At 38.3% G+C, this 16,244-nt stretch overlaps 1 protein-coding gene across 1 annotated transcript in view; it reads right to left on the bottom strand.

Annotated features, from left to right (window-relative positions):
- LOC128699692 (uncharacterized) overlaps positions 1–13,961 on the bottom strand; it is a 63,258-nt gene extending 49,297 nt beyond the window's left edge. Inside the window, exons 1-4 of the mRNA XM_053792440.2 lie at positions 13,849–13,961; positions 6,824–7,032; positions 4,722–4,854; positions 111–213 (exon numbers count right to left, since the gene is read on the bottom strand). Of these exons, the coding sequence (XP_053648415.2) occupies positions 111–213; positions 4,722–4,854; positions 6,824–7,030 (443 nt within the window). The 5' untranslated portion in view covers positions 7,031–7,032; positions 13,849–13,961. The remainder of the gene's footprint in view (positions 1–110; positions 214–4,721; positions 4,855–6,823; positions 7,033–13,848) is intronic.
- Positions 13,962–16,244: the final 2,283 nt, after the last annotated feature.

The following is a 16,244-nucleotide window of genomic DNA, read 5'->3' on the forward strand; positions in this document are numbered from 1 at the left end:
TCGTCCTTCATGAACCCATCTACTGACATGTCCACTCACAAATATCCAAACATTTCCGTACACCTAAATGAAAATATCTGTATATTTTCCTGCATGTAAATGACACTTACTTGATCTTCTTCTCTGCTTCTCTAAGGAAGCGCACATAAGAGGCGCGGGCATGGCTCAGAGTGAAGGGTGCAGAGTTATAGATGGCACTTCCGCTCTCCCTGCCTGTTAGGTAGAATAAGTAAGTAAGTAAGTAAGTTTATTCAGGTATACACAAATACAGTTACATAGAATTATCATACATAGCAGCATATGTGTAGAGAACCTGGGATAACCCAAAAAAGTCAGACAGAGTGACTTATTTCCATTTATTCAGACTATTATTATTGTTAGTATTGTTAGTATTTAGATTATTAATACAAAGGATTAGTACCCCTGGATAATCCCAAGAAAGCCTCTATGTCTGGCTTATTTCCATTGGAATCCTCTGATCCTCTTCCCCAGGTTGCGAACCATAACAGTTGGCCAATATCCAGGTATCTACTTAACTACTGAGTGAAGAGATGCAACAATTAATTACCTATTTGTACCTACAGGAGCAGAGATATGCTTGTGGTGTCCCGTCTTCAATAATTTGTTCATTATACAATTTAAAAAAAAATTCTAATCATTAAAGCACTTAACTACATCCTCTTGAAATTCATTACACAGACCTATCATTGTGTACAAACTATATCCCTTCGGCTTCACATTTTTCTGAGTTTACAACTGTGGCCTCTTGTTATTCCTGTTACAAGGTACGAAAAAAATCCACCTTATCTAATCTTGTTCTTTTACGACCTAATATAGGTAGTTATCATGTCCTCTCTATTCCTCCTATCGGCTAGCGTGGGTATTTATAGTGCAAATCAAACCACGGAACGGATGGGATTTGAACCAATGGCAAGCGAGTCGTGACACTTACAGGCCAGTGCAGTCAGCCTTTCAATACAACTCATATTTTAACTCTGGTAACCATTATGTAGCTCTTCTTTGAACCTTTTCTATGTGGTTTTCATGGCGTAGGCGCCACGCCACCGCTACATATTCCATTTTTTACCTAATGTAAGTTATAATCAGTTTTTGTTTTTAGTTGGTCTGATTGCAATCTCTCCAATATCTATTATGTAGCATTTATCTACATTAAATTTCATCATCTACACATCACTCCATTTACTCAATTTACCCTTGAAAGGTTATCATTTTTATTTGTTAAATACAATAATTTTGCATTATGAAACTCAAATTAAAGACTTTACCGAGGCAAGTACAGATCCTTGCGACACCCCACTAGGACGTTTTTCCTCTTATAACTAAGCATTTTTCTCTCAAATCCTACTCAAACTCACAAATAATTTACCCTTCATTCCTCGTAGGTTGTGAAGTTTTCACAACAGCTTAGTAAATTTGATATACAAGAATTTCCAGATGGAAAGACAATATGTTTACTTAGTAGGAGGTTGTTCTCCAAGTGTTTGATTACCTTTCTCAAATGACCTTTACCCCAGTAAATACGCAGAAGATAGCGGGTTATATCATTCTTGCAAAGAGTTAAATCAACCTTATTTGTCCAAAATTAAAATCACTAAAACTATTCCTTCTATATTGTGGTTACAATATCTCCTCTCCAGGAAGCAGCCATTTTCTTAACAGTGGAGGATGCTCAATCAGCACAAACTTAATAACCAAGGATAATCCAATAAAGGAGCTATGATTAACTTCTACTGGGATCTTTTGATCCTCTTTTCCAGGTAGTGACCCACAGCAGTTGTTTCACTCAGATGAATAGGGGTATAAAGACACATGCCCAATGGTCCCTTCTATACTAGGATCTAGCCCAGGTCCTTCAGATACGAGTCTAAGGTGCTAACACTTGAGCCACTAGCCAACATGCTTCACTATAGCTTCCAAACAAAGTAAAAGTAATCGCAATAAGCCCAAATGATACCTACTGCCTGAAATGTGAATGTTATAGGCTTTCGATAAATTTGTAACAGTTCTTTTTTAGCGGAAGTTATTATTATTATTATTAGTATTAGTACTTATTTGTTTATTAATTTGAACATGATACTGAGAAGTACAAAAGAATACAGTTAAATGCAGCATGCCAAAGCCACTTGAATGCATAGCATTACGGGCAGGCTTAAAATTAACTTAAGATTAACTAAGCAATGAAGTATTCAGTGGTAAAACATTATTGTAAACAGATAACAATTAAGCACAAATGAGTATTACAAAAACAGGTCGTATGGTTACTTGCGTTGCTGTACAATCAGTATTTATTTATTTATTTATTTAATTTGAACACGATACCTGGAGTTTACCTGGAGAGAGTTCCCGGGGTCAACGCCCCCGCGGCCCGGTCTGTGACCAGGCCTCCTGGTGGATCAGAGCCTGATCAACCAGGCTGTTGCTGCTGGCTGCACGCAAACCAACGTACGAGCCACAGCCCGACTGGTCAGGAACCGACTTTAGGTGCTTGTCCAGTGCCAGCTTGAAGACTGCCAGGGGTCTATTGGTAATTCCCCTTATGTATGCTGGGAGGCAGTTGAACAGTCTCGGGTCCCTGACACTTATTGTATGGTCTCTTAACGTGCTAGTGACACCCCTGCTTTTCATTGGGGGGGATGTTGCATCGTCTGCCAAGTCTTTTGCTTTCGTAGTGAGTGATTTTCGTGTGCAAGTTCGGTATTAGTCCCTCTAGGATTTTCCAAGTGTATATAATCATGTATCTCTCCCGCCTGCGTTCCAGGGAATGCAGGTTTAGGAACCTCAAGCGCTCCCAGTAATTGAGGTGTTTTATCTCCGTTATGCGCGCCGTGAAGGCTCTCTGTACATTTTCTAGGTCAGCAATTTCACCTGCCTTGAAAGGTGCTGTTAGTGTGCAGCAATATTCCAGCCTAGATAGAACAAGTGACCTGAAGAGTGTCATCATGGGCTTGGCCTCCCTAGTTTTGAAGGTTCTCATTATCCATCCTGTCATTTTTCTAGCAGATGCGATTGATACAATGTTATGGTCCTTGAAGGTGAGATCCTCCGACATGATCACTCCCAGGTCTTTGACGTTGGAGTTTCGCTCTATTTTGTGGCCAGAATTTGTTTTGTACTCTGATGAAGATTTAATTTCCTCGTGTTTACCATATCTGAGTAATTGAAATTTCTCATCGTTGAACTTCATATTGTTTTCTGTAGCTCAATGAAAGATTTGGTTGATGTCCGCCTGGAGCCTTGCAGTGTCTGCAATGGAAGACACTGTCATGCAGATTCGGGTGTCATCTGCAAAGGAAGACACGGTGCTGTGGCTGACATCCTTGTCTATGTCGGATATGAGGATGAGGAACAAGATGGGAGCGAGTACTGTGCCTTGTGGAACAGAGCTTTTCACCGTAGCTGCCTCGGACTTTACTCTGTTGACGACTACTCTCTGTGTTCTGTTAGTGAGGAAATTATAGATCCATCGACCGACTTTTCCTGTTATTCCTTTAGCACGCATTTTGTGCGCTATTACGCCATGGTCACACTTGTCGAAGGCTTTTGCAAAGTCTGTATATATTACATCTGCATTCTTTTTGTCTTCTAGTGCATTTAGGACCTTGTCGTAGTGATCCAATAGTTGAGACAGACAGGAGCGACCTGTTCTAAACCCATGTTGCCCTGGGTTGTGTAACTGATGGGTTTCTAGATGGGTGGTGATCTTGCTTCTTAGGACCCTTTCAAAGATTTTTATGAGTACAAGGAATACAATTTTTAAATTGCAGCAATGTACAGGGTATGGAGAAAATGTGGCCTAACTCATGCAAATCCCTTCAAGGGGGAGTGCCTTGTTGCTGGTGACGAGTTTTTGATCTAAGGAATATTATCTACCTTTCTCTTCCAAAGGTCGTACCTGATTACTTCTCTATCCCCAGGCGTTGTACTCGTATGATCCATATGGGTTTAGAGCTTTCGAATTAATATGACAATATCTCACCGGCTATATTAAATCAAGTAAAGACAATACATCTTTGTACGTGTAATGGATTTAGAATGCACGATAGTTTTACTACTAGCAGTAGTAACCAGCATTATATACACGGCAGATACACCAAGGTGTATATCTCAGTGTATTTTACACTGAGTCTGCTTTAAGCTTTATTTTTGGGATTATTCTTTGTATGTAGATGAATACAGAATTGAAAAAGAAGCAATTATTCGGAGAGTTAGTAATCCAGGATAATCCAAGAAAACTAAGCAATGTGGCTTAAGTCCTTTAATCTTCTTGCCCAGAGAACGACCCACAAAGTCTCCTAGCACTCAAAATACCTGCTCACTGCTAGGTGAACAGGCGCAACGTCCGCACTCATGCAATATCGAACTTGGATCCTTCAAATGTGAGAATAAGCCACAAGAGTAGCTGCAGCCATCCATCTCACACCAAGAGAGGTAAACGTCTATATACACGTATACTTGAGTTTCCTAGTTTCCCTGGACCATGTGATATATTCCCACGACGCATTTTATGAGCACTGTTAACTGTATATATGATTTCTGCATCCGTCGAAAATGGTAGTCTGTTGTAGTCATTCATTATCGAAGTTGCAAAAATAAATTAGAATTATACCGAAAGTATTAGTAGAATTAAATTTCGTTGCCCTGCTAGGCTTTAAACCTGACTAATTATTGTTATTATTCCAAGGTAAATGAACAAAACTAACGTTTGTTGGCCAGCAGGTGGGAGAGCTCCTCCTCCATCTGGGTGGTGATCAATAAAGTTTCGTGGATGACCCTCTGGCTGGAATGTGTCTGCCCTGTCACTGGTAAAACCGAACGTAGAAGACCTAGTGACTTCTTAAAAAAAATGGAAATAATGGCTTAATTAAATAAAGAAAAAGAGGTTTAGATAATTTGGTTAAAAAATGTAGCAAATGGTCAAGCATATTTACAAATATTAAAAGGCAATGTGATTTTTTCAACACAAGACCTTGTTTTAAATGCATATATTGCTAGGCGAAGAGTGAAATGATTATTTCATATTCGTACAAAAATAGGCATTTTATATATACTGTATATGACACTGTATAACTCAGTATAAAAGCAATATTAATAGTAATACTACAATGTTTAATATTAATTTAAGCGCTAAACATGTAAGGGGCCATACAGCGCTAAACATGTAAGGGGTCACACAACAACAATAATAATAATAATAATTTGATTTTCATGGTTCATTATCATGTACAGTGGGAATGGGCCAAGAAAACCAAATCTCCCGTATACTGGACTCCGAGAACAACTGTAAAACATCCTTTGTATTAGATGTAGTATTAGTTATTATAGACGGTGTTATGGTTCCTAGGTGTTCAACTCTTCCCCATGAATATAGCAATATTGGTTCTTGTAGATATGTACCGACGTCCATAAAAATGCAGCACGGGTCTTCCTGCTTAGATCTATGTATTTCCTGCTTACTGCGTAAACCTATTTTCCCTATATTGCTTACACCTTTCTCCTTACTGCTCACATTTATTAGCCCCTCACTGTTTCTCCCTCCTCTGCTTGCACCCATTTCTTGCACACTGCTTGCATTTATTCTTCCTTGTTGCTGGTACCTATTTCTCCTTCCTTCCTCACAGTACCTATTTCTACTTCCTCTCTGCTTGCACCTATTTCTACCTCCCGTCTGCTTGCACCTGTTTCCTCTACCTCACTGCACCTATTTTTCCCTCAGAGTTTGTACATATTTCTCCTCCCGCGCTGCTGGCACCTACTCCTTCCACACTGCTTGCACCTATATCTCCTTCCTCACTTATTTAGCTTTTCCTCGAGAATACAATAATTCCGAGACATCTTTGTGACTGAATTTGCTTATTCTTGTTGCAGTATTAGCTACCATATATATTTTTTTTGTTTACTGACGTTATTCGATCAGGAAGATCTTAAATATGGTATTCGTTTTCGGGTATCGTGTTGGGAGATTTATAAATTATGAATGTGGGGCACAAAAATTGGCTTTACAAAAGCATACTAGTAATCCCCTTCCCTTGGTCAGTCCTCAGGAGGTGGAAGAAGGGAAGGGGGTCAATGAGCAAGAAAAAATCGTAATCTCTTGCTCTAACCTTGTAAATGTCACGTGGCTAAGTGTAACCAAGCAATGTGGTATATCAAATTTTGATAATTACAGTCTACTGACAGATACTAGATATGAAAACCAAACTTTCTATTTATAAATCAGCAATCTTTTATTAGCATTGTAATTCATGGCTCAAAAACTAAATATGAAAACCAAACTTTCTATTTATAAAACAGCAATCTTTTATTAGAATTGTAATTCATGGCTCAAAATGGTTTAATTTTTTTTTCAACACGCTGGCCGTCTCCTACCAAGGCAGGGTGACACCCCTCCCAAACAAAACAACTTTCACCATCATTCACATATTACTGCCTCTGCAAAGGCGCGCAGATACGACAGCTTAGATATCACTCCAAACAGCAAATATCAAAAACCCATCCTTTAAAGTGTACCTTCCACATCCAGGGATCAAGTCCGGCTAACCGGTTTTCCTGAATCCCTTCACACTCCATCAGCTTGTCAAAAACCATTCGTCTCCACTCCTAACACGCTCACACATGCCTGCTGTAAGCCCAAGCCCTTTACACACAAAACCTCTTTCACCCCCCTCCCTCCATCCTTTCCTAGAACGGCCCCTACCCCTCTTTCCCTCCACAACAGATTTATACACCCTCCAAGATTCTGATAAACAGGTTCTAATTTGTCGCCGTCATTCATAAGCAGGGTAAATAAACACAATTTGCTTACTTTTAAACGCGTTGAGTACTTTGTAGACGGAGTTCTGCGCACTTCAGTTACATTATTCTGGTTGGGGTTCTCCACTGTTATATTCTGATTGTCACTCTTCTTGCTCTGCGTTGAACACAAAGTGTTTTCACCCTCATTCTCTAGGCAATCACTGCTGGGGGGCAGCTCCATGCTTTTGGTGTAACAGGCTTCCCAGCTGTCATTCATAACTGTGGAGAGGAATGGAAGTTATACCTTTTTCCTCTTAAATACTTTTTAGAGCATTCATCCATGCTACTCCTTTTACAGGCATTCGTTCATACTTATTTTTTGCAAATGTGTAATTACATGTAATAAGGTAAATCTAGAACAAACACTATAAAGTTTTTGGAGTCGTATCAGCCATCACCTACCAATTTAATTAGTATTATTGTTATTATAACCATAAATCAGCGCTAAGCTACTAATTCAAAAGGGCAGTACTTTCTGTATATATATATATATATATATATATATATATATATATATATATATATATATATATATATATATATATATATATATATATATATATATATATAGACATATTTCAACGTATCCCACCGATGCAGGGTGGCCTAAATCATATATATATATATATATATATATATATATATATGATTTAGGTCATATATATATATATATATATATATATATATATATATATATATATATATATATATATATATATATATATATATATATATATATATATATATATATATATATATATATATATATATATATATATATATATATGCAAAACAACCACTGTGAAAGAGTAATGAAATTCCAAGCGCTTTCGTGACTACTCACACTGTCATAGTTCCTTGACAATGTGAGTAGTCACGAAAGCGCTTGGAATTTCATTACTCTTTCACAGTGGCTGTTTTGCATATTTTAAAATCACCTGTTTACTGTGATCTTATTGCATATATATATATATATATATATATATATATATATATATATAGATATATATATATATATATATATATATATATATATATATATATATATATATATATATATATATACTCAGGAGTTGTGTGTATGTCTACATATTTATAGGATACTTTAATTCTTATTTTAGGGGTTAAAGTGTTCTTGATTTTATCGTAAAACCGAATTGCAGTCTTAATGGCCTATGTAGGTCAAGAAAGGAAACTGGTCAGTGGCTGGGCAGCAGGGAACGAAGTTGACGATCAAGAAGACGAATGGAAAGGTAGAAACGATGAAGAAGAAAGAGACTGCCGTGGAAACTGTTGTGGAAACATCTAATACATTCTCAGTGCTACCCGACGAATGTGAGTCGACTACTGGGAACGTCACGACAAACGACACCAAGGAAGGTAAGAATATTGTTGTTGTTGGGGATAGCCAAGTTAGGTATATGGATAGGGCGTTCTGCTTGAAGGACAGGAGTAGGAGACAGAGAGTTTGCTTTCCTGGGGCTGGGATGGAGGATATTGTTAGCCGTCTGGATGACATCATGACAGGTAATGGGAGCAATCCTATTATCTGTCTCAGTGCTGGAGGCAACGATGTTGGCAGACGTAGGAGTGAAGACCTGATTAGCAGGTATAGGTCAGCAATAGAAATAATTAGGAGGAAGGGTGGGAACCCTGTCATATATGGTATTTTGCCAAGGAGAGGAGTTGGAAATGAATGGTTGTCCAGGGCAATTGGTGTCAATTGCTGGCTGGACAAATACTGTAAGGAAAATGCGGTAACATTCATTGACAACTGGGACCTCTTCTATGGCAGAAATGACATGTATGCCAGGGATGGGGCTCACTTATCTAGGTCTGGGGTGGGAGCACTGGCAACTGCAGTGGAGGGAGCTGTTAGGACTTTAAACTAGGAATAGTTAGTGGTATGGGTTTTGGCAGGAAAACAGTGAAGTCCCAGTGTAGTAATATTATGAGTTCTAGGGGAACTAGTAATAAGCAGAACGAGGTAGATATTGAAAAGCCAGTGACATTGGGTGATAAGGACAGTAATAGGTTTAGTAGAAAAACAGAAATGAGCAGGAAGGGTAAAGAGAAAGGAGAGTCTTTCAATGTTTATTATGCTAATAGCCGTAGTGCTAGGAATAAGATGGACGAGTTGAGATTAGTTGCTAGTGCAGGTAACATTGATGTATTTGCCTTAACTGAGACGTGGTTTAATTAAAAAAGTCGGGACATGCCTGCGGAATGTCACATTCAGGGTTTTAAATTGTTCCAAGTAGATAGAAGTATCGGGAAGGGGGGTGGGGTGGCATTGTATGTCCGAGATCGCTTGAACTGTTGCATAAAAACGGGTATTAAGTCTGAAGTAACACATACAGAGTCTGTTTGGATAGAATTTTCAGAGGGGCATGAAAAACTGATTTTAGGAGTGATATACCGTCCCCCAAACTTAGATAGGGACCAAGGCAGACTACTATGGGAGGAAATTGTTAAGGCCACAAGGCACGATAATGTAGTAATTCTAGGAGACTTTAACTTTAGTCATATCGATTGGAATTTCTTGACTGGGAATTTAGAATCATACGACTTCTTAGAAGTAGTTCAGGATTGTTTTTTGAAGCAGTTTGTGACAGAACCTACAAGGGGAAATAACCTGCTTGACTTAGTTCTGGCAAACAATGAATCCCTTGTTAATAATTTAGAAATTTCAGAGGAACTGGGTGCTAGCGACCACAAATCAATTACATTTAGCATTGAATGAAAGTACGATAGTAGCGATAACTCAGTAACAGTCTCAGATTTTCGCTTAGATTACGATGGGCTTAGAGAACACTTATCTGTTGACTGGGGTAACGAAGAGAGCTATCAATATGACAGTTTTCTGAACACTATACATGCTGCTCAAAGAACGTTTATCCCATATAAAGAAATTAGATCAAATAGAAATGACCCAAAATGGATGAATAATAGGCTCAAATATCTACTAGGAACTAGGGCATAAGAAAGGAATTTATAGGCGTATCAAAGGAGGTGAGGGTCATCTTATGAATCAGTATATTGACATTAAGAGGGACATTAAAAAGGGGATAAGAAAAGCTAAATGGGACTATGAAATTATAGTTGCTAGGGATTCTAAAACTAACCCAAAAAGTTTTTTCCAGGTCTATAGAACAAAAGTTAGAGATAAGATAGGTCCCCTTAAAAATAACTATGGGCATCTTACTGACAAAGAGAATGAAATGTGCTCGATTTTAAATAATTATTTTCTCTCAGTTTTTACACAGGAAGACACTAACAATATTCCAGTAATTAATTTTTATAGTGGGCTAGAAGATAAATTATGTAACATCACAGTCACTAGTGAAATGGTTGTGAAGCAGATAGACTGAAGCAAAATAAGTCGCCGGGTCCTGATGAGGTTTTTTCAAGGGTTCTTAAGGAATGCAAAATGGAACTCTGTGAACCATTAACTAATATTTTTAATTTATCTCTTCAAACAGGTGTAGTGTCTGATATGTGGAAGATGGCTAATGTAATTCCTATTTTTAAAACAGGGGACAAGTCGTTACCGTCAAATTACCGCCCAATAAGCCTGACCTCAACTGTAGGCAAATTACTAGAGTCAATTATAGCTGAGATTACAAGAGGCCATCTCGATAAGCATAGCTTGATTAATGATACTCAGCATGGATTCACAAGAGGCCGGTCTTGTCTAACTAATTTATTAACTTTCTTCAGTAAAGCTTTTGAGGCTGTTGACCACGATAAAGAATTTGATATTATTTACTTAGATTTTAGTAAGGCTTTTGATAGAGTTCCGCACCAAAGACTGTTAAAGAAAGTGGCAGCTCATGGCATTGGGGGAAAAGTGCTCTCGTGGATCGAGTCATGGCTCACAGACAGGAAGCAGAGAGTGTCCATAAATGGGGTTAAATCCGAGTGGGGATCTGTAACAAGTGGCGTTCCACAGGGATCAGTCTTGGGCCCGTTGTTGTTTATAATATATATCAATGATCTAGATGAGGGAATTACTAGTGATATGAGCAAATTCGCCGATGACACAAAGATAGGTAGGATAATTGATTCAAACGTAGATGTTATGGAACTTCAGGAGGATTTAAACAAACTATTCTTGGTCAGAAAAGTGGCAGATGCAGTTCAATGTAGATAAATGCAAGATTCTGAAGCTCGGGAGTGCCCATAACCCTAGTACTTATAAGTTAAATGATGTAGAACTTAGCCATACAGATTGCGAAAAGGACTTCGGGGTTATGGTGAGCAGCAACCTTAAACCAAGACAGCAATGCCTAAGCGTACGTAATAAGGCAAATAGATTACTGGGATTTATATCAAGAAGTGTAAGCAACAGAAGTCCAGAGGTCATACCTCAGCTTTATACATCATTAGTAAGGCCTCACCTAGATTATGCAGCTCAATTCTGGTCTTCATATTACAGAATGGACATAAATTCGTTAGAAAACATTCAGCGTAGGATGACTAAATTAATACATAGCATTAGAAATCTTCCTTATGAAGAAAGATTGAAGACTCTTAAGTTACATTCACTTGTTAGACGAAGAATGAGGGGAGACCTGATCGAAGTATATAAGTGGAAGATAGGTATTAATAAAGGGGATATTAATAAGGCCTTGAGGATATCTCTCCAAGAGAGAACCCGCAGTAATGGATTTAAATTAGATAAGTTTAGATTTAGAAAGGACAGGAAAGTATTGGTTTGGAAATAGGGTAGTTGATGAGTGGAACAGTCTACCTAGTTGGGTTATTGAGGCTAGGACTTTGGGTAGTTTCAAATTTAGGTTGGATAAGTACATGAGTGGGAGGGGTTGGATTTGAGTGGGACTTTCACATCAGAGCTTATTTCTTGGGTAGCATTGAAAATTGGGTTGGTCAAATGTTTTGTTAGTGGGATGAATTGTAAAGGACCTGCCTAGTATGGGCCAACAGGCCTCCTGCAGTGTTCCTCCTTTCTTATGTAGTCCATCAAGATTCGTCAGGAAAGTGGACAAATCCAAAGTTTTGAAGTTACTAAACTTTATATAATATATACACTTGAGAGTTGCAAACCTTGATAAAATACCCGGATAGTTTTATTGCAGTTAACAGACTTTGATAAAATAAGCTAATTTATACTCATACTTGCTTTTTAGCAAGTTATCTTGAGAAGCCTAGCATAACTTGCTGTACCTTTAAGTCCATCACAACCAATTCTACGTTAACACTGTTCAGTCTCACAAGGTAGACTAATAATAATTATTATTTCATTCATTGGGAGCGCTAAACCCAATGGGGTCATATAGCACCAGGAGGCAGATTAGATTAAAGGGAATATCTCAAATTCCTTGGACCAAGAGCCTTTTGCAGGCATTAGGACGCCACCCCTGAAAGAACTAACTTTTTGTCCCCTATTCTACTCAGTCTGACTAGTAAGTTTATTCAGGTATACACAAATACAGTTACATAATCATACATAGCAGCATGTGTAGAGAACCTACGATAACCCAAAAAAGTCAGTGACTTATTTCCACTGGGGTCCTGACAGTGACAGTTGCATTCATTCAAAGCAGGCATTCACCTCAGCACAGCAGCTCCCCTCAAGGAAGGTTCCTTGATGTTGGTGAGGGGCTCTTGATTTAGGGAATTGGATCTGTGCCCCAGTTCCCCGAATTAAGCCTGAATGCCTTCCACATCCCCCCCCAGGTGCTGTATAATCCTCCGGGTTTAGCGCTTCCTCCTTGATTATAGCAGTAGTAGCACAGCAGCTACTCGAAATAGGCTATACAGTTCACACCTCCCTTCAAGGTTCTTTGGTGATGAAGTCTTCTTGATCTGAAGAACTGAAGCCTCTTTCCATTTCCTCGGATAAAATCTAAATACATCTGATTCCACATGCGCTGGACGACCCTTATGGGTTTAGTGTTGCTCCATGAACGTAATAATGTGTATATGGACTTTTTAAGGATTTTTTTTAAATAAATACTGTAAACCAAGTTTTTAAACAAATGTATTATTATTATTATAATCAAGGGGGAAGCGCTAAACCCGGAGGATTATACAGCGCCTGGGGGGGGGATGTGGAAGGCATTCAGGCTTAATTCGGGGAACTGGAGCACAGATCCAATTCCCTAAATCAAGAGCCCCTCACCAACATCAAGGAACCTTCCTTGAGGGGTTAAACAAATGTAGCTTCTTGGAAAATATATTAGTTATTATGTGTAGCCATTATATTTTGTGCTTGCTACATCCTCCCAGTATCAGACTTTAAAAATTTAAATGAAATTTCCATATATTTTGTAACTGTGTATGCATGCAAACCCCACATGAATGTGCCAATAAATAAATTGAAGAATAGGGGAAGGTGTGGAAATAAAAAACTCCCTAGGCTTCTAGAAGGATCGTAAAAAAAATTCTCTCTATATATATATATGTATGTGTGTGTGTGTGTGTGTGGTGAGTGTTGATTGATGATGAAAGTATTTTCTTTTGGGGGATTTTCTCTCTCTGGGTCACCCTGCCTCAGTGGGAGACGGCCGACTTGTTGAAAAAGAAAATGTATATATTATATATATATAAATATATATATATATATATATATATATATATATATATATATATATATATATATATATATATATATATATATATATATATATATATATATATATATATATATATATATATATATATATATATATATATATATATATATATATATATATATATATATATATATATATATATATATATATATATATATATTAAATATATATCTTTATATAATATATATATATATATATATATATATTAAATATATATATATATATATATATATATATATATATATATATATATATATATATATATATATATATATATATATATATATATATATATAAACTGCATTTTTATCTTCATATACTCGACTCTCGCAAGCAACCTGCCTACACCTAAACTTTGTCTTGTCCACAATATAGTGCCTGTGGGTTTAGAGCTCAGTGTGCGTGAACAATAAACTGGTGTAGTGATCTGGTTTACCGGTGTTGTTCCAGTCCTGGTCTTGTCCAGTCAGTGACCCAGCAATAAACTGGTGAATCAAGTTACTACACCAGCACCTCTTTGAGGGATTTACTGTCACTATTATCCCTGGAGAGCGCTTAACCCGTAAGAATCAAGCAGCGCCTGCGGAATGGGAGGTAATATAATCAGGTTTGATCAGAGGAAATATAGGACAGACAGCTCCAAGTCTTTCATCAAAAGTACTTAATAACACACCTGAATTATTATAATAAAAAAGCGCTAAACCACAAGGGCTATACAGCAACACACCTGAAGGAACATATATTATATTCAATGAGAGCGTCAACCCGTAAGGGTTATGCAGAGCCTGAGGAAATGGACGACAATCAGGTTTGATCAAAGGAAGGATAGGTTTAATCCAGTTCCTTGGATCATGAGCTCTTCAACCTTCCTCGAGAACCTTAATTAGTGATCAGCGTCAGGAGTGAAGGTAGCTGATTTAATTCAGGGAAACGCAGCTCAAATTCCCTGGATCAAGAGCCCTTTACAGGCATTAAGACACCTCCCTGAAGGAAGTATTTTACATGGAATATGACACGTAATCAGAGAAAACGTAGTTACACAAACGGGGGGAAAATGCTAAATTATTTTCGAGGTACATAAAATGGCATGCAAAGTTGTGGAATGAAAAATTTCTAGTTTAAGGAGCTGTGGCTGGCGTACAGCAGCACTACTCTCCTTCATGACTGGCCAGCTCATACAATATACCTATAGTGAGGCTAGACGACAGCAACAGGAAGCAAGAAGCAGCAACAGAGGAGCAGCAGCAGAGCAGCAGCAGCAGCAACAGCCTCCCACCAACCCTGCAGCTTCACTACTGAGTCACTTTCAAATCACTTAAGACAGTAACGTTCTCAGGCTCCACAATGTTCCTCTGATTTATAAATAATTTGTACTAATTCATGTTATTTTTTAGAGATTAACACAAAACATATATATGTTAATAACCCTAACTGAAAGTATCTAAGTGGACTAAGGAAATAACGTATATTTAAGTAAAAGAAATAAATTTATTGTCGGTAAAAAAAAATTCCCGCCAATTCATATTATGTATTATTATTATTATTATAATCAAGGGGAAGCGCTAAACCTGGAGGATTATACAGCGCCTGGGGGGTGGATGTGGAAGGCATTCAGGCTTAATTCGGGGAACTGGAGCACAGATCCAATTTCCTAAATCAAGAGCCCCTCACCAACATCAAGGAACCTTCCTTGAGGGGTCATATTATGTAGACTTTTGTAATATAAAAACATTTATTTATGTTTCCAGTGCAAAAATAAACTTTCCAATATTTTTTTTTTACAGATGTAATGTGATGCCATTATATTAAACAAAAAATAACTTTAGGAGACGCTCTCTGCTTCTTTTATTTAGAATAAATATTGAAGTGCTTAGAATAAAACGTAAGAAATACTGACACAAACACACTAGGGAAACACAGGCTCCAGACGTCACTCTATGGAGAAAGACTTGGGGGTTAACACAGTGCCCAGCATATCTCCTGAGGCTGACATAAGCCGAATAACTTCTGCAGCCAATGTTCGTCTGACAAATCCAAGAGCAGTCTTCAGATATCTCAATAAAAGTAATTTCTGGCCCTTAATGCAACGTATGTCAGGTCCATCTTGGAGTATGCAGCACCAGTGTGGAACCCGCACCTGAAAAAAGCAAGTTAAGACACTGGAGAAAGTGCAGAAGTATGCCACAAAACTTTTTCCTGAATTAAGAGACATGAGCTAGAAGGAGAGGCTAACAGAACTGAATCTAAAGACACTGAAGGACAAAAGAACCAGGGGGGCTGATATTGTTTGTCAGTACCTGGAGGTTATTCCGGGGATCAACGCCCCCGCGGCCCGGTCCATGACCAGACCTCCCGATGGATCAGGGCCTGATCAACTAGGCTGTTACTGCTGGCCGCACGCAGTCCAACGTACGAGCCACAGCCCGGCTGATCCGGCACTGACTTTAGGTATCTGTCCAGCTCTCTCTTGAAGGCAGCCAGGGGTTTATTGGCAATTCCCCTAATGCTTGATGGGAGGCTGTTGAACAGTCTTGGGCCCCGGACACTTATGGTGTTTTCCCTTAGTGTACCAATGGCGCCCCTACTTTTTATTGGGGTCATTTTGCATCGCCTGCCCAGTCTTTTACTTTCGTAGGGAGTGATTTCTGTGTGCAGATTTGGGACCATTCCTTCTAAGATTTTCCAAGTGTAGATTATGATATATCTCTCCCTCCTGCGTTCCAACGAGTACAAGTCAAGTGCTTCCAAGCGTTCCCAGTAGTTAAGGTGCTTGACAGAACTTATACGTGCAGTAAAGGATCTCTGTACACTCTCTAGATCTGCGATTTCACC

The sequence above is a fragment of the Cherax quadricarinatus genome, chromosome 67, assembly GCF_038502225.1.
Source record: "Cherax quadricarinatus isolate ZL_2023a chromosome 67, ASM3850222v1, whole genome shotgun sequence".
Taxonomy (NCBI): domain Eukaryota; kingdom Metazoa; phylum Arthropoda; class Malacostraca; order Decapoda; family Parastacidae; genus Cherax; species Cherax quadricarinatus.